At 40.1% G+C, this 12960-nt stretch overlaps 3 protein-coding genes across 5 annotated transcripts; all 3 read right to left on the bottom strand.

Annotated features, from left to right (window-relative positions):
* Window positions 1-564: 564 nt before the first annotated feature.
* On the bottom strand, window positions 565-1311 carry LOC113316429. Its single transcript, XM_026564611.1, has one exon. It carries the CDS (start codon window positions 1309-1311, stop codon window positions 565-567), a length of 747 nt encoding a protein of 248 aa, XP_026420396.1.
* A 1485-nt stretch (window positions 1312-2796) lies between these two features.
* On the bottom strand, window positions 2797-4452 carry LOC113316430 (7-deoxyloganetin glucosyltransferase-like). The gene is made up of 2 exons (XM_026564612.1): window positions 3924-4452; window positions 2797-3809 (listed from the first exon to the last, which is right to left on the bottom strand). The coding sequence occupies exons 1-2, from the start codon at window positions 4450-4452 to the stop codon at window positions 2797-2799; spliced, it is 1542 nt and encodes a 513-aa protein (XP_026420397.1).
* Window positions 4453-4609: 157 nt separating this feature from the next.
* LOC113317114 (probable glutamate carboxypeptidase LAMP1) lies at window positions 4610-9504 on the bottom strand. Of its 3 annotated transcripts, XM_026565249.1 has the most exons (14): window positions 8377-9504; window positions 8132-8199; window positions 7842-7923; window positions 7630-7722; window positions 7383-7535; window positions 7184-7252; window positions 6940-7027; window positions 6693-6776; window positions 6434-6522; window positions 6216-6332; window positions 5992-6135; window positions 5675-5926; window positions 5215-5568; window positions 4610-5120 (listed from the first exon to the last, which is right to left on the bottom strand). In XM_026565249.1, the coding sequence occupies exons 1-12, from the start codon at window positions 9325-9327 to the stop codon at window positions 5744-5746; spliced, it is 2121 nt and encodes a 706-aa protein (XP_026421034.1). In that variant the 5' UTR covers window positions 9328-9504; the 3' UTR covers window positions 4610-5120; window positions 5215-5568; window positions 5675-5743. The 3 variants fall into 3 exon arrangements, with proteins under 3 accessions (XP_026421034.1, XP_026421035.1, XP_026421033.1); XM_026565250.1 differs by having other exon boundaries at window positions 5215-5926; window positions 7383-7531; window positions 7635-7722; XM_026565248.1 differs by having other exon boundaries at window positions 5215-5926.
* Between the last annotated feature and the right edge of the window lie 3456 nt (window positions 9505-12960).

The following is a 12960-nucleotide window of genomic DNA, read 5'->3' on the forward strand; positions in this document are numbered from 1 at the left end:
CTTTTTTTTCGAACAAGGCTTGGGTGGGATGGGCGTTGGTAGAACGCGCCTATTCCCCCCTCTTTTTATTTCCAATGGGGCTTTGGTGCTCTGAGACTTTTGTGAGTTTGTCTTCCGGTCAGGCTCCTTTGGCTGTCTTGAGACCTTTTGTGAGTTTGTCGGCCAATCAGGCGCCTTTGGCTGACCAGAGACCTTTTGTGAATTTGTCAGTCAATCAGGCGCCTTTGGCTGCCCTGAGACCGTTTGTGAATTTATCAGTCAATCAGGCGCCTTTGGCTGTCCTGAGACCTTTTGTGAACTTGTCAGTCAACCGGGCGTCCTTGGCGTTCCCGGGACCTTTTGTGAATCAGGCGCCTTTGGTTGCCTTGAGACCTTTTGAGATATCAGCCCATTAATCATGAGGAAAGCCGTTCTTACCAAAAGATGATTGTTACAATTTGTGGGTTTGTACTCCGCACTCTCCTTTCCTCTCTTTTTCGGGTTAACGGCGAGGGAATGATCATGCTCAATTGTTTGTCTTGTCGCCTCGAGTTCCCCAGCCGCTCGCTTGTGCTCGAATATACTTCAAATGGCGAAACACTCTTCTGTTGGATGTCCCATTCTTCGGTGGTAGCAGCAGTATTTGGCCGAAATTTTGTCCATTTTGTTGATATCTACTGTGGTTGGGGGTAGCTGAAATGCCCTGTCAGCGACCCATTGATTCAGAAGCTTGATCGCGCGTTCTTTACTGCAAGGGAGAGGTGGTGGTGTTTTGTACTCGCGCTTCCTCCTTTCGTTCCTCCCTTGATTTCTTCCATCCACGTGGTATTGGTTCCCACCCTCATTAACATTAGGTCTCACATTGCGTGAGGTTCCCGTTGCAGCGCTAACGTTAACTGTGGTGCGCCAAACAACATCTGTCGGCATCTCTTCTATGCAGTCAGCGATCCTCTCGGCTTCTTCTTTTAGCTCGACAAAGGTTTGGAACCTGAAATTAAATAAACTCCTCTTGAAAGCTGAGACCATTCCGCGTACGCAGATCTCGACAAGCGCTTCCTCGTCGATGTCTTCATGACAATCCAATGCCAGGCGTAGGAACCGTAAGATGTACTTCCCTACTTCTTCGCCTATTCGCTGCTCGTTCTTGCTCAGGTCTATCTCCGTTATCTTCCTTTTGGCTGAGTAAAACTTTCTAAGGAAGAGTGTGGATAAAGTCTGCCAAGAATCCACGCTTTCTTCCTTTAGATTATCATACCAAGTGAACGCGGTGCCAGTAAGTGACTTGGGGAACTCTTTTAAACACAGTTTTCCGTTTGTAGCCCTGTCGTTCATTGCTGATAAAAATCAGCTGAGATGTTCTCGCGCGCGCATTTCCTTGACCCTCATATACTTTGAACTTGGGAGAGGTGTAGTCATCGGGGTATAAGTATTCTCGAATGTGCGCTGGATACGGACTATTCACACGGCAATGGTTGTCTTGTTTTACCACATGATAGTTTAGTTCTAGGTACTCGGCGATTTTTTCTTGCGATGTCACTGTCGCCTTGGTACCTTTGAGTTTTCCTCATTTTGTTGCCTCTTCAGGCGTACTTTGTCCTACTTTTACTGCCCTTGTTATCCAATCTTCGAGATCTTGCCTCCTTCGTGAGCGCTCATTCAATTCTTCCTGCATGTTTTGTAAGGTTGAGGAAACGGGTTTCGCTAGTCGAGCTGTCTGTCTGTTCTTTTCCCGTGGTGTTGCTACCTCTCTATCTTGGGATCTGTGACTTTCCGATTGCCTGATAACGCCTAGGATCGGTGTTTCCTCCTTGCTACCATCTTCCATCGTCACCTCGTCCAGATTAAGGGGTTGATCATCCGCTTGCTTTCCTAACGCACCTGAGATAGTGCCTTCTATGTGTGTCATGGTGAGCTAGGCACGAGCCTCCGGATGTGGTCGCCAAATGTTGAAGGGTGAATTTAGGTTTGAGGTTCTACCCGTCCTAGCTAACCAAATGACCTCACTTTTCTAAGAATAGTAAGAGAAAGATTTTTCTTTCCATTGTACCTTTTCCTTTCTTATATAGACTTTCCAAAAAGCTCCTTTTTTATGACATCATGCCATGTGTCCTAGACCTCCTTAATTACTCCTAATGCCATTTCTTAAGATAACCTTCTTCTTATTTACTAATCCCTTCCTTGTCCTCCCCTTTTAGTGAGTACTTTCTTGTTGGACTTGGGCTTAGTCCCCAAGTCCCCATGCTTTTACCTAATTTAGCTACTTCTTTAGGAACACCCTAGACGTATTAAGGGGAGTTATTTTTCATGTATCAACAAAAACAATTTTTTTTTTTTTTTTTCACAGAATATTTGAAAGAAATTTGAAGCAAAAAGAGAAAATTTCTCTGCAATTTAGTGACGAGAGAGAACTTTGGAACAATTTGTGAGGGAGGTGGGGCCCCATACGGTTGCTACTTCTTTCAATCTCACTAGTCACTACCACCACTTTCTCCTTCCTGCCAGGCTGCCACTTCTTATGAAATCAATGACTGGGCTTATAACTAATCAACTTAATTATTTCCATATTAACATCACTAAATTTCACGATATAATATATATTATTCGATTTTTTTTAGTTTCTAATTGAATTAAAACAAAAACAAAGAAATAATTTAAAAGATGCTAATTGATAATCTGTTTAGTCCAACCAATAGAATTAATTTGTTTCGTGCGTACTTGTTAAAAATGTTTGCACAATATTGGACTCAAATTTATGACAGGCTAAAATGCATAAAGCTAGGATAGACACGCTTCTTTATTAATTAGGCGACAATACAGCTAGGAGATACACCCTTCTTCACTAGGCCACACTACGTGTTCTTGATTGCTTACTTTTTGGTAAAACTCATTAATTAATTCATCTAGATTGACGAAGGAGGAGCCACCGGGTGAAATGGCATCTTCGGCTTTTTGTTTCCACTCCATGGCTTTATGCTTCATTTCTCTGCCTTTTTCTCCTTCCAGTAGTTCTTTCACCGACTTCTCAACCTCATTTCTTGTCACGTTATGATCAATCTCCATTCCGATTCCCCAATCAACACACGAGTACCTACAATTCGTATGTTGTTCGGAGAAAAAAGGGTAACAGATCACCGGAACTCCACCACAAACACTCTCTATTGTTGAATTCCAACCACTGTGTGTCAAAAATGCGCCTACAGACGGATGATTTAATACTTTTTCTTGTGGACACCAACCAGCTAAGAGGCCTCTTTCTTTGATTTCTTCTGCAAATTCCGGTGGCAATGTTGCGGTGTCTCCTTTTACAATATCCGATCGAACTATCCATAAGAAAGGGTGTTTGCTATTTGCTAACCCCCAAGCAAACTCAATAAGCTGTTGCGTGGTCATTGTAGTGATGCTTCCAAAGTTAACATAGACAACTGAGTTCGGTTCTCTCGAATCAAGCCATTTAAGACATTCCGTTTCTTCTTTCCATAAATTGATCCCTATAGACGTTGTTTTTGCACTTGGGTGGCTTTTCATAGTTTCCGCTGTGACATCATGGTGGAGTAGTTGGTGTATAGGACCAATTGTGTAAATAGGAGGTAACGATAATTGATCAGACTTGAGTGCATCCAAAACGTCCTTCTCTAGTGCATCGAACGTATTGATAATCAAAGCTGCAGCTTCATTCATGCCTGCAAGTTCTGTTATATAATAATCAAAGTTGATGTCGCTTATATCCATGGTCCGAACAAAACCAGGAAAATCCCTTAAACGGATATCTTTCATTCCCGGTATCCAGTCGATTTTGGTGTCTAGGTACCCATTTGTTAGATCACTCTCATCTGCCAACAATTGCATGCACATACTTAAAACTTCAGTTAACTACAACATTAAAACATAAATTCTGAACTCGAATCATAAAAATCTTTTAACATAGGGTGTGCTAATATTGTTACCTTTTAGTGGTACAAGACCTTTTTGGATGAGTTGGGAGAAATGCAAATAACTGATGAGTCCACATGCACTAGCAGTCCAGAATTGAGCTACTGGGATACCCAATTCCACACCAACTTTGAGAGCAAAACGCGTCATCCCATCCGAAACGATGCATGTAACAGGAGGTAGGATGTCCTCGGAAGAAGAAGAAGATGATAAACTGTTCTTGCTGTTGTCGTTCAATTTTTTGATTAGATCCCGAAAGGGTAACAACATATTGTCTCTGAGAGCGCGGAAGAGATCTGGAACGTATTGAGTAGCATTTAAATCTTCAGGTAGAGGAAGACCGTCGGGGATTGTTTCGAACCGGAAGTCAGGTAAACCTTTAACAGAATCAGCTCCTCTGGAATTTATCAACCGCTGGTGATTGAATTCTGTATTGACAAAGGTTATATGAAAACCTTTGAAATGGAAAAGCTTAGCTAGCGTCATCATGGGAGTCACATGACCTTGTGCTGGGACTGGAATGAAAACAGCATGAGGCTTCATCTCTTCTGCAATAAGCAAGCAGACCCGTATCTAACCAAAAGTGGGATGACAATGGAGAAGAAGAGGTCTTCCTCTTTATTTTATAGAGCGAATATGCAATACGCAAAACGATGTATATCATTGGTCCATGGAGGAACAGCATTACAAGGAATACAAGTTTTTTTGTAGACCATGTATTTTATTGATAACGTTTTTCCTGTAGAGAGACATTTCTGTTTTTCGGGCACGCCCACCAATGAGAAACATATAGGATTTTTGTACACCATGTAACTTTTTGACAAGATTGGCACCATTTTAGTGGTATAAATTTTTTCAAGGCAAACTGCAAGAAGTTTCTCCATGTTTGAACGAAGGTAATAGTTTTTTGAATACTCCATAGTTAGTGCATTGGTGGTGACGGGTCTTTGTGCACTACTATTAATGTCTTGATCAATCATGTAAACAAACTTCTAGAGATAAACTTCTAGAAATGAACGATGATGAAAACTAGTCGCATGGTTTTGTACTTTTGCAATTCTCTTCCTATGAAGTTAGAAATTGCCACCCACTGTTAAACAAACATTAGCATAGTCACGAAGCTTCACATGACCAGATTCCAAGGCCAGCTAGCTACCCACTACTTCAGATTGGATCTCTTCGTACCATATAATTGCCTTGATTTCTAATATCTGAAATATTGATTTAAAATTTGTTTCGTTATACTCCAAGGTTGAGCTGGAGAAAACATTATAGAAACACACAAAATGTTAAGGAACTGTGTACCTGAATGCACAAGCCACACTGGTGGATCTTGTCGGGAAAAAAATATTGCACGTCGGTGGGCATTGCATGAGCAATATATATTGCAGCAAATTGGATTATGGTGCACAATAATTTCTCATGGTTTGTCCAATTCCCCAGTCTTTTGTGGTGAGTGGTGTGACAAAAGGAGCCATCAATATTGATTTTAGTGAAGTGCATGGAAACAAGTTTCCGCTTTCCCACTACTTTTGAATCCGGGGACCTCTTGGGAAGTTTAGTCAATTACGTACTACTTTAGACTAAAACCTTCGAAAGAAAATGCTGAGATTTTTTGTCCTTAACAGAAGATTGTGATAAGCATCACCATCAATGAATCTATTTGCCGTATTAGAAAGGGTTTTAGGCATATTTCGATGTTGAAAGAATGCATATTGCAATATTGCTAAAGAAAGTTTATGTACCGGTAAAAAAAACTAAGTACCTGATTAACTCATTATGTCGAAGCAAATTGGCTATAATGTCAATGTGGAACAATGCTGACATATATGGATCATGTCAGTTTGCCATTGAGGACTAACGATGCCTGTGTTATGGCTCTAGAGGCTCTCCAGATTTCATGTTGCACCGGGCGCCATGATTCCACAGTGTTCATGGTCGTTGCCTTTTCAATGGCATCATCTATCCCAGGAAATGATTTGGACCCGTAATCATTGTATTTTGATGGTCCATAAATCTGTAGAAAAGAAAAACAAAATGTGAATTTTGAAAATTTGTTGTTAAAAGAAATGAGGGACATACCAAATGCTTGTACCATGGCCTCCCAGGGAGACCGCCTCTGTCAGTGAATGCTCGTTCCGCCATCATTAACCGATCGTTCAACTCTCTTGCTTTGAAGGGATATCTTCTCCACAGCGATGCCCAACCTTTCCTGTCTTCCAACACCTGGAGTTTTTTCTGCTATTTAGTTGGATATTCACTTAACAAACACATTATGAAACACTGGTGTGAATTCAAATGATTACCTTTTTCTGTTTATCGATTTTAACTGCAGCTTTCTTAAGCTCTTGGATTGATCTGTACAACGGTAGGAGGCTCACACTCTTGCCCAAGATTTGGTCTTCTAGTTCCTTTGTGCTTGTCTGTCAATTGCAAATTAGTTGATAGATGAAGAAATACAATGTACGTAAAGAAATTGCTATGGTGAAGAGATATGACTTCGGTTTTGAGTGTACACAAATACCTGAAGTTCGTTTGCATAAGAGAGATAGTTAAAAGGTAAGAACTCATCATCCGCAAGACGAAGAGCAACTAGTCCCCAAATGCTTGCAGCTGAGTGAAAATTGAGTTATTCAAAATCAACTAATAGTAATGCAAAAGAATCTGTAACAATGAGTTATTCGACACCAAATCTTGATTTAAAAACCTGGAACAGGGTTGTTTCATGTTCGAAGATCATATAGAAGAAGCGAATATCCTGAATTGGAAACAACAAGACATACCTGCAACATGTCTTTGGAACATAGGATCGCCGAATTTTCTCATCCACGTGAAGTCATCATACATTGAGTGGTAGACAGGGTACCCTGCATTTTTGAAGCATTTTCCGTTGCAGATGTCTAAGAACATTCTAAAAAGACATGTACAAGTTGCAATGAAACATATTATGAATTGATCAAACCCAGTGGAGTACAATTTTATCTCTCTGAACGGTTTGAAAAATATGAAAAAGGAGGAGTGGTAAAATACCTCCCCCAAAGAGCATATCAATGGCAGACACTCCAACATGTTGAACAAACGGTGCATAATCAGACCCTCCACCTCCTAATCTCCCAAACTTCAAAACAAAAACATCGGTATTGACTGATTCATTTTTAAGAAAGTCTATAATGTGGCAATCAAATGTATATTGATGAAACAAGTACGCGTTCAGCATACTTCAATTACCCAAATGGAATTACAATTTTTCTAGTCAATTGTTCAGAACCCTTACTGTAGGAGAACCTTTAGAACCAGTCCAAGAATCATACATCGTTTGCGAGGAATTATCCGGGTCTGGAACCTTAAAAAATAGTGAAATATTGTCAAATTGGAAAAATTAACTACTATTTTTGCTAGCCTAAGAAAAATGAGCAATTACATCATATGCAGCAGTATTATTTTTGCTAATATAAATTTATAGCTGCAATTACCTGTTGAGCAACTTCTTTGAGTAGTTCCTCAAGCTGAGGAGTTGCAGAAGCTTGAAATCCTGGTCCTGAGACAGCACAATCCATGTTCAAATACGCAACAGCTCTTGATGCCAGCATTTCTCTATTCTCTTCAACCCATTCTGTTGAACCTATCTACAACAAGAACAAGAACAAAATTGCATACATCAGAATTTCAATTATTGCCAGCACATTCGATATTTTGAGGTTGAATGATAGAGTGACAGACCAGACCATACTCCTCAGCATCCCAATTGCACAAGATAATCGTTCGTCTTGGTCTCCATCCACTCTTTTGCATTTTACCAAGTCTTCTTGCAACCTATACTACCACAAAACAGCTAACTTTTATATTTTCACAATGACATGCCATAAAACTACTAATTCTTTCTAACCAGCACAATGTCTTGTGAAAAAGCCAATGAAAAACGAAAATATTACATCTAGTAATGCTGCAGTTCCGCTGTTAGGATCAACGGCACCAAATGTCCATGCATCTCGATGATTACCCAATATCACAAATCTGTAACAAATTCGCTAAAATTCATCAAAACGCAACATCTTACATTACACATTGTTTCTATAAGTCAATGCTAAATGTTCATTCCTAGTCTGTCAAAGCTCAAGTATGTACAGAACTGCTCAACACGAAGAGAGGCACCAATTCTAGTTCATTTTGGATGATTACAAGGTCTCATATGAAGTACAAATGATGATTTTTGAAACATTACCTATCAGGCTCTTCAACTCCCTGAATAACAGCAATTACATTCTCTATTTTGCTTATAACAAATTTTCCCTGACATATAAGCAAAGAAAATTTGAACTCAAGCTATGAAAAAGGCAAGAAGCACAAAGCCAATGGGTTCAGGGTTTAACTCGCATATCTGAGGTCCGTAATACGAATCTCTGCGCAGGCCATTTCGCAAAACATATGCAGTAACACATCAATCAGCATGAGTAAAGTTTTACTTACATTATAGGTGAGGTTCAAAATTCCAGGACCAGGACCAACTCTATAAACAGGAGCATTAGAATCACCTTGCCAATCATCCTTCGCCACTTGTCCATCTAATGACCTTAGGATTAACTCACCATCATCAGCTGATATAGGTAAAGATGGAATCAGAGGAACTTCACCACCTTGTTCAATTTCATCCGTTGATAATCTTTCACAAGAACTAGTACTAGCCCATCCAGGAGTTGACGGATCACCGGCACCATTATAAACCGTGCCGACCTGGACCCCAGTTGGTGGCATCCATTTGTTATCAGGAAAGCCCTCCGGACCACCATAATCTTTCCTATCTGTATACACCAAAACACCCAATGCGCCTGCATCATAGGCATTGCTGACGATATCCCCACGGTATATCTTCCCGTACCTCGCCAACACAACCGTTCCGGACACGTTTACACCCATCTGTCTCAGCTTTTCGAAATCCTCGACGCTCCCGTAATTCGCATACACGACCGGTCCGACGGCCGTACCCGACTTCGCGAACGCGTGAAACGTTTCGCCCACCTCGTGAGCATAGGGATTTTTGGAGTAATTCTCCTGGGTGAGGTCAAAATGTGTGAGCGGGTACGGATGAGGACGTATCAAAGTGAGGGTACGTGATGATGGGTACGTTAAGGATACGTGGTAAGATGCGATGTGGGAATTGATTTGGGGAGGGAAGTAGGATTTGAAAGTGGAGAGGACGAAAGAAGCGGCGTCGGCGTTGGGTAATGAACCGGCTATGTGAGGTCTAGTGGTGAGGATTTGAAGGTTGTTTGAAATGGATGAATTGTCTGTGAAAGTGAGGTAGAGGGAGTGATTAGGATTGGTGGTGTTGGGTAAAGATGGGGAGAAGATTAGGAGTAGGGAAATTGAAGTGATTAAGAGGAGGATTAGAGTTGTAGGTGATGAATCGGAGAATAACATGATTGTTGAGGGGTAATCTGAGGATGATTAGTCGATGATTTTGATTTTGGATCGGAGAAAGGGTGGTGGAAGACAGAGAAGACTGTGGTGGACTCACTTGGGACTTGGCTGTTGTTGGAGTCCGAAGGAGGACTGAGTTGAGCCAATGGACACGTTGCAGAAACTTTACTGCTTAGTGGCGATGTGGGCGTCGAATTTGGTGGTGGATTTAGATGTCGGATAACATATTAAAAGAACGATTTTTTGGACTAGCCTTTCTTTTTTTTTTTTTTTTTTTTTTTTTTTTTTTTTTTTTGAGGGACCATTGTTTTATAACTTATAAGGCCATCTACCCTATACTTATAAGGGATGTCCTAAAGCGTAGACATTACTAATTTGCCCTCTAATCCTAATTGAGATTATAACTAAATTAATAACTACCAAAATATAAAAAAACCTAATCTAATTTATTAACAAAAACCAAAATCAGACTACCTATCGCCGCACAAAGAAAAAAAAAATCTTCTTCTTCTTCCTTTCAACATCGTCTTCATCGATTAATCGTCGATTCATAAAAATTTCATCGTCGATTAATCAATCGACTATAAGAATGGTTCTTCGAAAGAAAACCAACCGACTTCAAGGAGAAGGTCCTCGATTGGGACATCTAGCAAATCAGCCAAGTGATTTTGAGATTCATAAAGAAGTGGAACAGCCAAGTGAAGCCATAATCCAGTATAATAGACGCTTGAAGAAGCCTGATCTGCCATGGGACCGATTCACAGGCATTTTCCAACAAACCCATTACTTTTAATTTGAATTTGATTCGTTTAATTGAATAGAAATCATCAAAATAGGGTTCAAATGGAAGTTACATTGCATTGTTCGGTTAGGACGAATTTCTAAAAAACCCTAGTTTGTTAACCGAAATTCCTGAAAGGAAGAACACGAAGAACAGTTCGGTTCTATAGGATTCAAAACTAGGTCACTGAACTTCCAGTCTGGTTAGTTCGCAAAGAGGCCTAAAACTTTTCTCTAACCGAACTTAATCTATTTTACAACAAATTTTTTTCCACATGTAACCGAACTGTGTTATTTTTCCCGCTATTTTGAGTTTTTATGTAACCGAACTGAGCTATCTTGTTCGGTTGGTTCACATAAAATTCTAAAACTATTTAGTAACCGAACTTTAGATAAAAAAAAAATCAATGTACCGAACTATGTTATTTTCCCAATATGTTGAGTTTCAATTTAACCGAACTTGTCCAACTATGTTGAGTTGCATACATGTGGAGTTCGGTTTATTCGCAAAAACCATTGACAAACCGAACTCTTCACTAATAGTGACCAATGTTGAGTTCAGTTTGTTCGCAAAAAACCTTGACAAACCGAACTCTTCAGTAGTTTCATACATGTGGAGTTCGGTTTGTTCGCAAAAAACCTTGACAAACCGAACTCTTCATTAATAGTGACCAATGTTGAGTTCGGTTTGTTCGTAAAAAAACTTTGGTAATCGAACTATACTCTGGAACACAAAATTAGACTTGACCTATTTTTCGTGAACTTTTTCTACTAACCAAACCTTACACTGAGAACCCTTATGTTGCATCTGATTTAGTGAATCATTTATCGGTTAAGCTAATATCTTTTGTTTTCTTGATTAGTGGGAGAGCCAAAAAATCAAACCAACCTTTACCGGAAGATCTGAGAGTACGCCCACGCCTCGACGCAGAGTACACTTAGGTGTCGGTAAGCGTGGAACCCAAAATGCCAAGTTTGGAGGTGGGTCATTACCGGGTGTTGTCATCCAAGATGGTGTCAATAGAGATAATGTTGACAACGTAATCCAACAAAAAGTTAATGAAGAGATCGTGGAAGAGATGGGTAGTCAAGAACATAATCAAGGTGGAGAAGGTGAACCAGCTGAAGAAGGAGGAAATGAGGGTGACGATGATGAGGTTGAAAAAGATGAGGAAGATGGAGATAAGGATGGAGATAAGGATGATGATGAATCAGAGGAGGACTCGGGTGAAGAGGAAGAGGAACAAGTAGAAATAGTGGGAATGAAACCTAGAAAGACGCCTAAAAAGCCTTGTGCTGGATATTCATACATTCATGATGACAGTTTGTGTAATTTCCGCCAAAGAAGCCAACTTATGGTACACCAAGAGATGGAGGGGAGGTATTGATGGGCAACAAAAACTCATCGTCTGCCAAGATCTTTTCGACAAAGGTATGGTTCAATCTTAACCATCAACATTTCTCAGTCATTTTATTATATTTTGACATATATTGTTCTTTTATATATATATTAGTATATAAGATATGATGTTGTTTTTGTAGGATCATAATAATGTTGTTCGTGTTTTGAAACGTCAAAAGAACAAGATATGGAATATAGAGAATGAGTGTGATGAGGTCCGCTTGGCGGTATTTGATTGTGTGCAATGGAACGGGATACAACATGCGCACTAAAAATTTGATGTTGTCACTGTTTCTGCATTTGCCGAGAGGGCTTATCCGAAGACGGATACTTTTCATCTACCGTTTAGCGAGATGGCAATAACTCTGGATGATTGTTTTAGAATCACAGCCCTACCAATTACGGGAACAAGTGTTCGAGATGGCTACGATCCCTCGATGAGTTATGAACTTCCTGAAAAGCTAGTCGAAAAGTGTCTAGGATGGGCGATAAAAAGACACAATGTGAGTTTATACGAGCTAACAAAGAGCCTAAGGAAGGTGATGAGTATAATGAGTTTGAGGAAGACCGCACGTACAAGAAGAAGTTGAAAAAGATCAAGCTCAAAACCTTGTTTGATGAGTTTTCAGGGACGAAAGATTTTGTTGCTCAAGGAAAGTTGGTGATGACAGAGGAGAATATTAAGCACCATGTGACTGCTTATTTGTTATATCAACCAGGAGCCATTTTCTTCCCCGACAGTTCAGGTCACGTGGTAAATTCTCATTACCTCTATCTATTGGACCCCCTGAATGAGGTGAACAACTACTGTTGGGGCATTGCGGTTCTTTCATTCGTTCAAGCGGAACTCAAAAAATCTTCGAGGCTTAAGAGTCTATATTTTGGAGGCTTATACACCCTTGTTCAGGTACCCCGTTAAATTATCGTTTGTGTGTTTCAATATATAAGTGAATAGATGTGTATTGTTACTAATCATATTGCGAATGTATTATTTGTTGCCTCTTCTCATAGGTTTGGGTGTACGACCACTTCCCTAAACTGCAATTGTCTCATGCTCACACTCCTTGGCCTTATGGGAAGCCTACAGCTGGTAGATATGAATTTTTGAACTCACAGGAAAAGAATAAGAAAAAAAAGGTGTTGGAGATGAGGGAGACATTGGATAAGTTAACAGTGGAAGATGTGGTTTTCCATCCTTACACCATTGCATCAGATGAAGACGAGGAGGATGTTGAGGTTGTTGATTCTTCACCTATTGCGTCTTATAATGGACCGTGGTTTCATCCTGGAGGTTGTGCAATGTATAATCCTCGAAGAGTATTTAGACAATTTTCTTGTGTCCAAAGTGTCCCAAAAGTGGAAAACTTCAACTTCAAGGTGAAGAAGCAAGGAACTAAGAACTCCGAGAAGAATTTCTCACCAAAATACGATCCTGCTCCATTAGTGGACCA

The sequence above is a fragment of the Papaver somniferum genome, chromosome 10, assembly GCF_003573695.1.
Source record: "Papaver somniferum cultivar HN1 chromosome 10, ASM357369v1, whole genome shotgun sequence".
In the NCBI taxonomy this organism is placed as follows: domain Eukaryota; kingdom Viridiplantae; phylum Streptophyta; class Magnoliopsida; order Ranunculales; family Papaveraceae; genus Papaver; species Papaver somniferum.

What these genes read in the sequence shown, in the direction of transcription:
- LOC113316429 (XM_026564611.1), bottom strand. Translation starts at nt 1,311, where the DNA reads ATGAACGACAGGGCTACAAACGGAAAACTGTGTTTAAAAGAGTTCCCC.
- LOC113316430 (XM_026564612.1), bottom strand. Translation starts at nt 4,452, where the DNA reads ATGAAGCCTCATGCTGTTTTCATTCCAGTCCCAGCACAAGGTCATGTG. An exon ending in AGGTCTTGTACCACTAAAAG is followed by an intron (nt 3,810 to 3,923) that starts GTAACAATATTA and finishes AATTGTTGGCAG; the next exon opens with ATGAGAGTGATCTAACAAAT.
- LOC113317114 (XM_026565249.1), bottom strand. Translation starts at nt 9,327, where the DNA reads ATGTTATTCTCCGATTCATCACCTACAACTCTAATCCTCCTCTTAATC. An exon ending in GTTCTAAAGGTTCTCCTACA is followed by an intron (nt 7,028 to 7,183) that starts GTAAGGGTTCTG and finishes TTTGTTTTGAAG; the next exon opens with TTTGGGAGATTAGGAGGTGG. An exon ending in GTTCCAAAGACATGTTGCAG is followed by an intron (nt 6,523 to 6,692) that starts GTATGTCTTGTT and finishes ATTTTCACTCAG; the next exon opens with CTGCAAGCATTTGGGGACTA.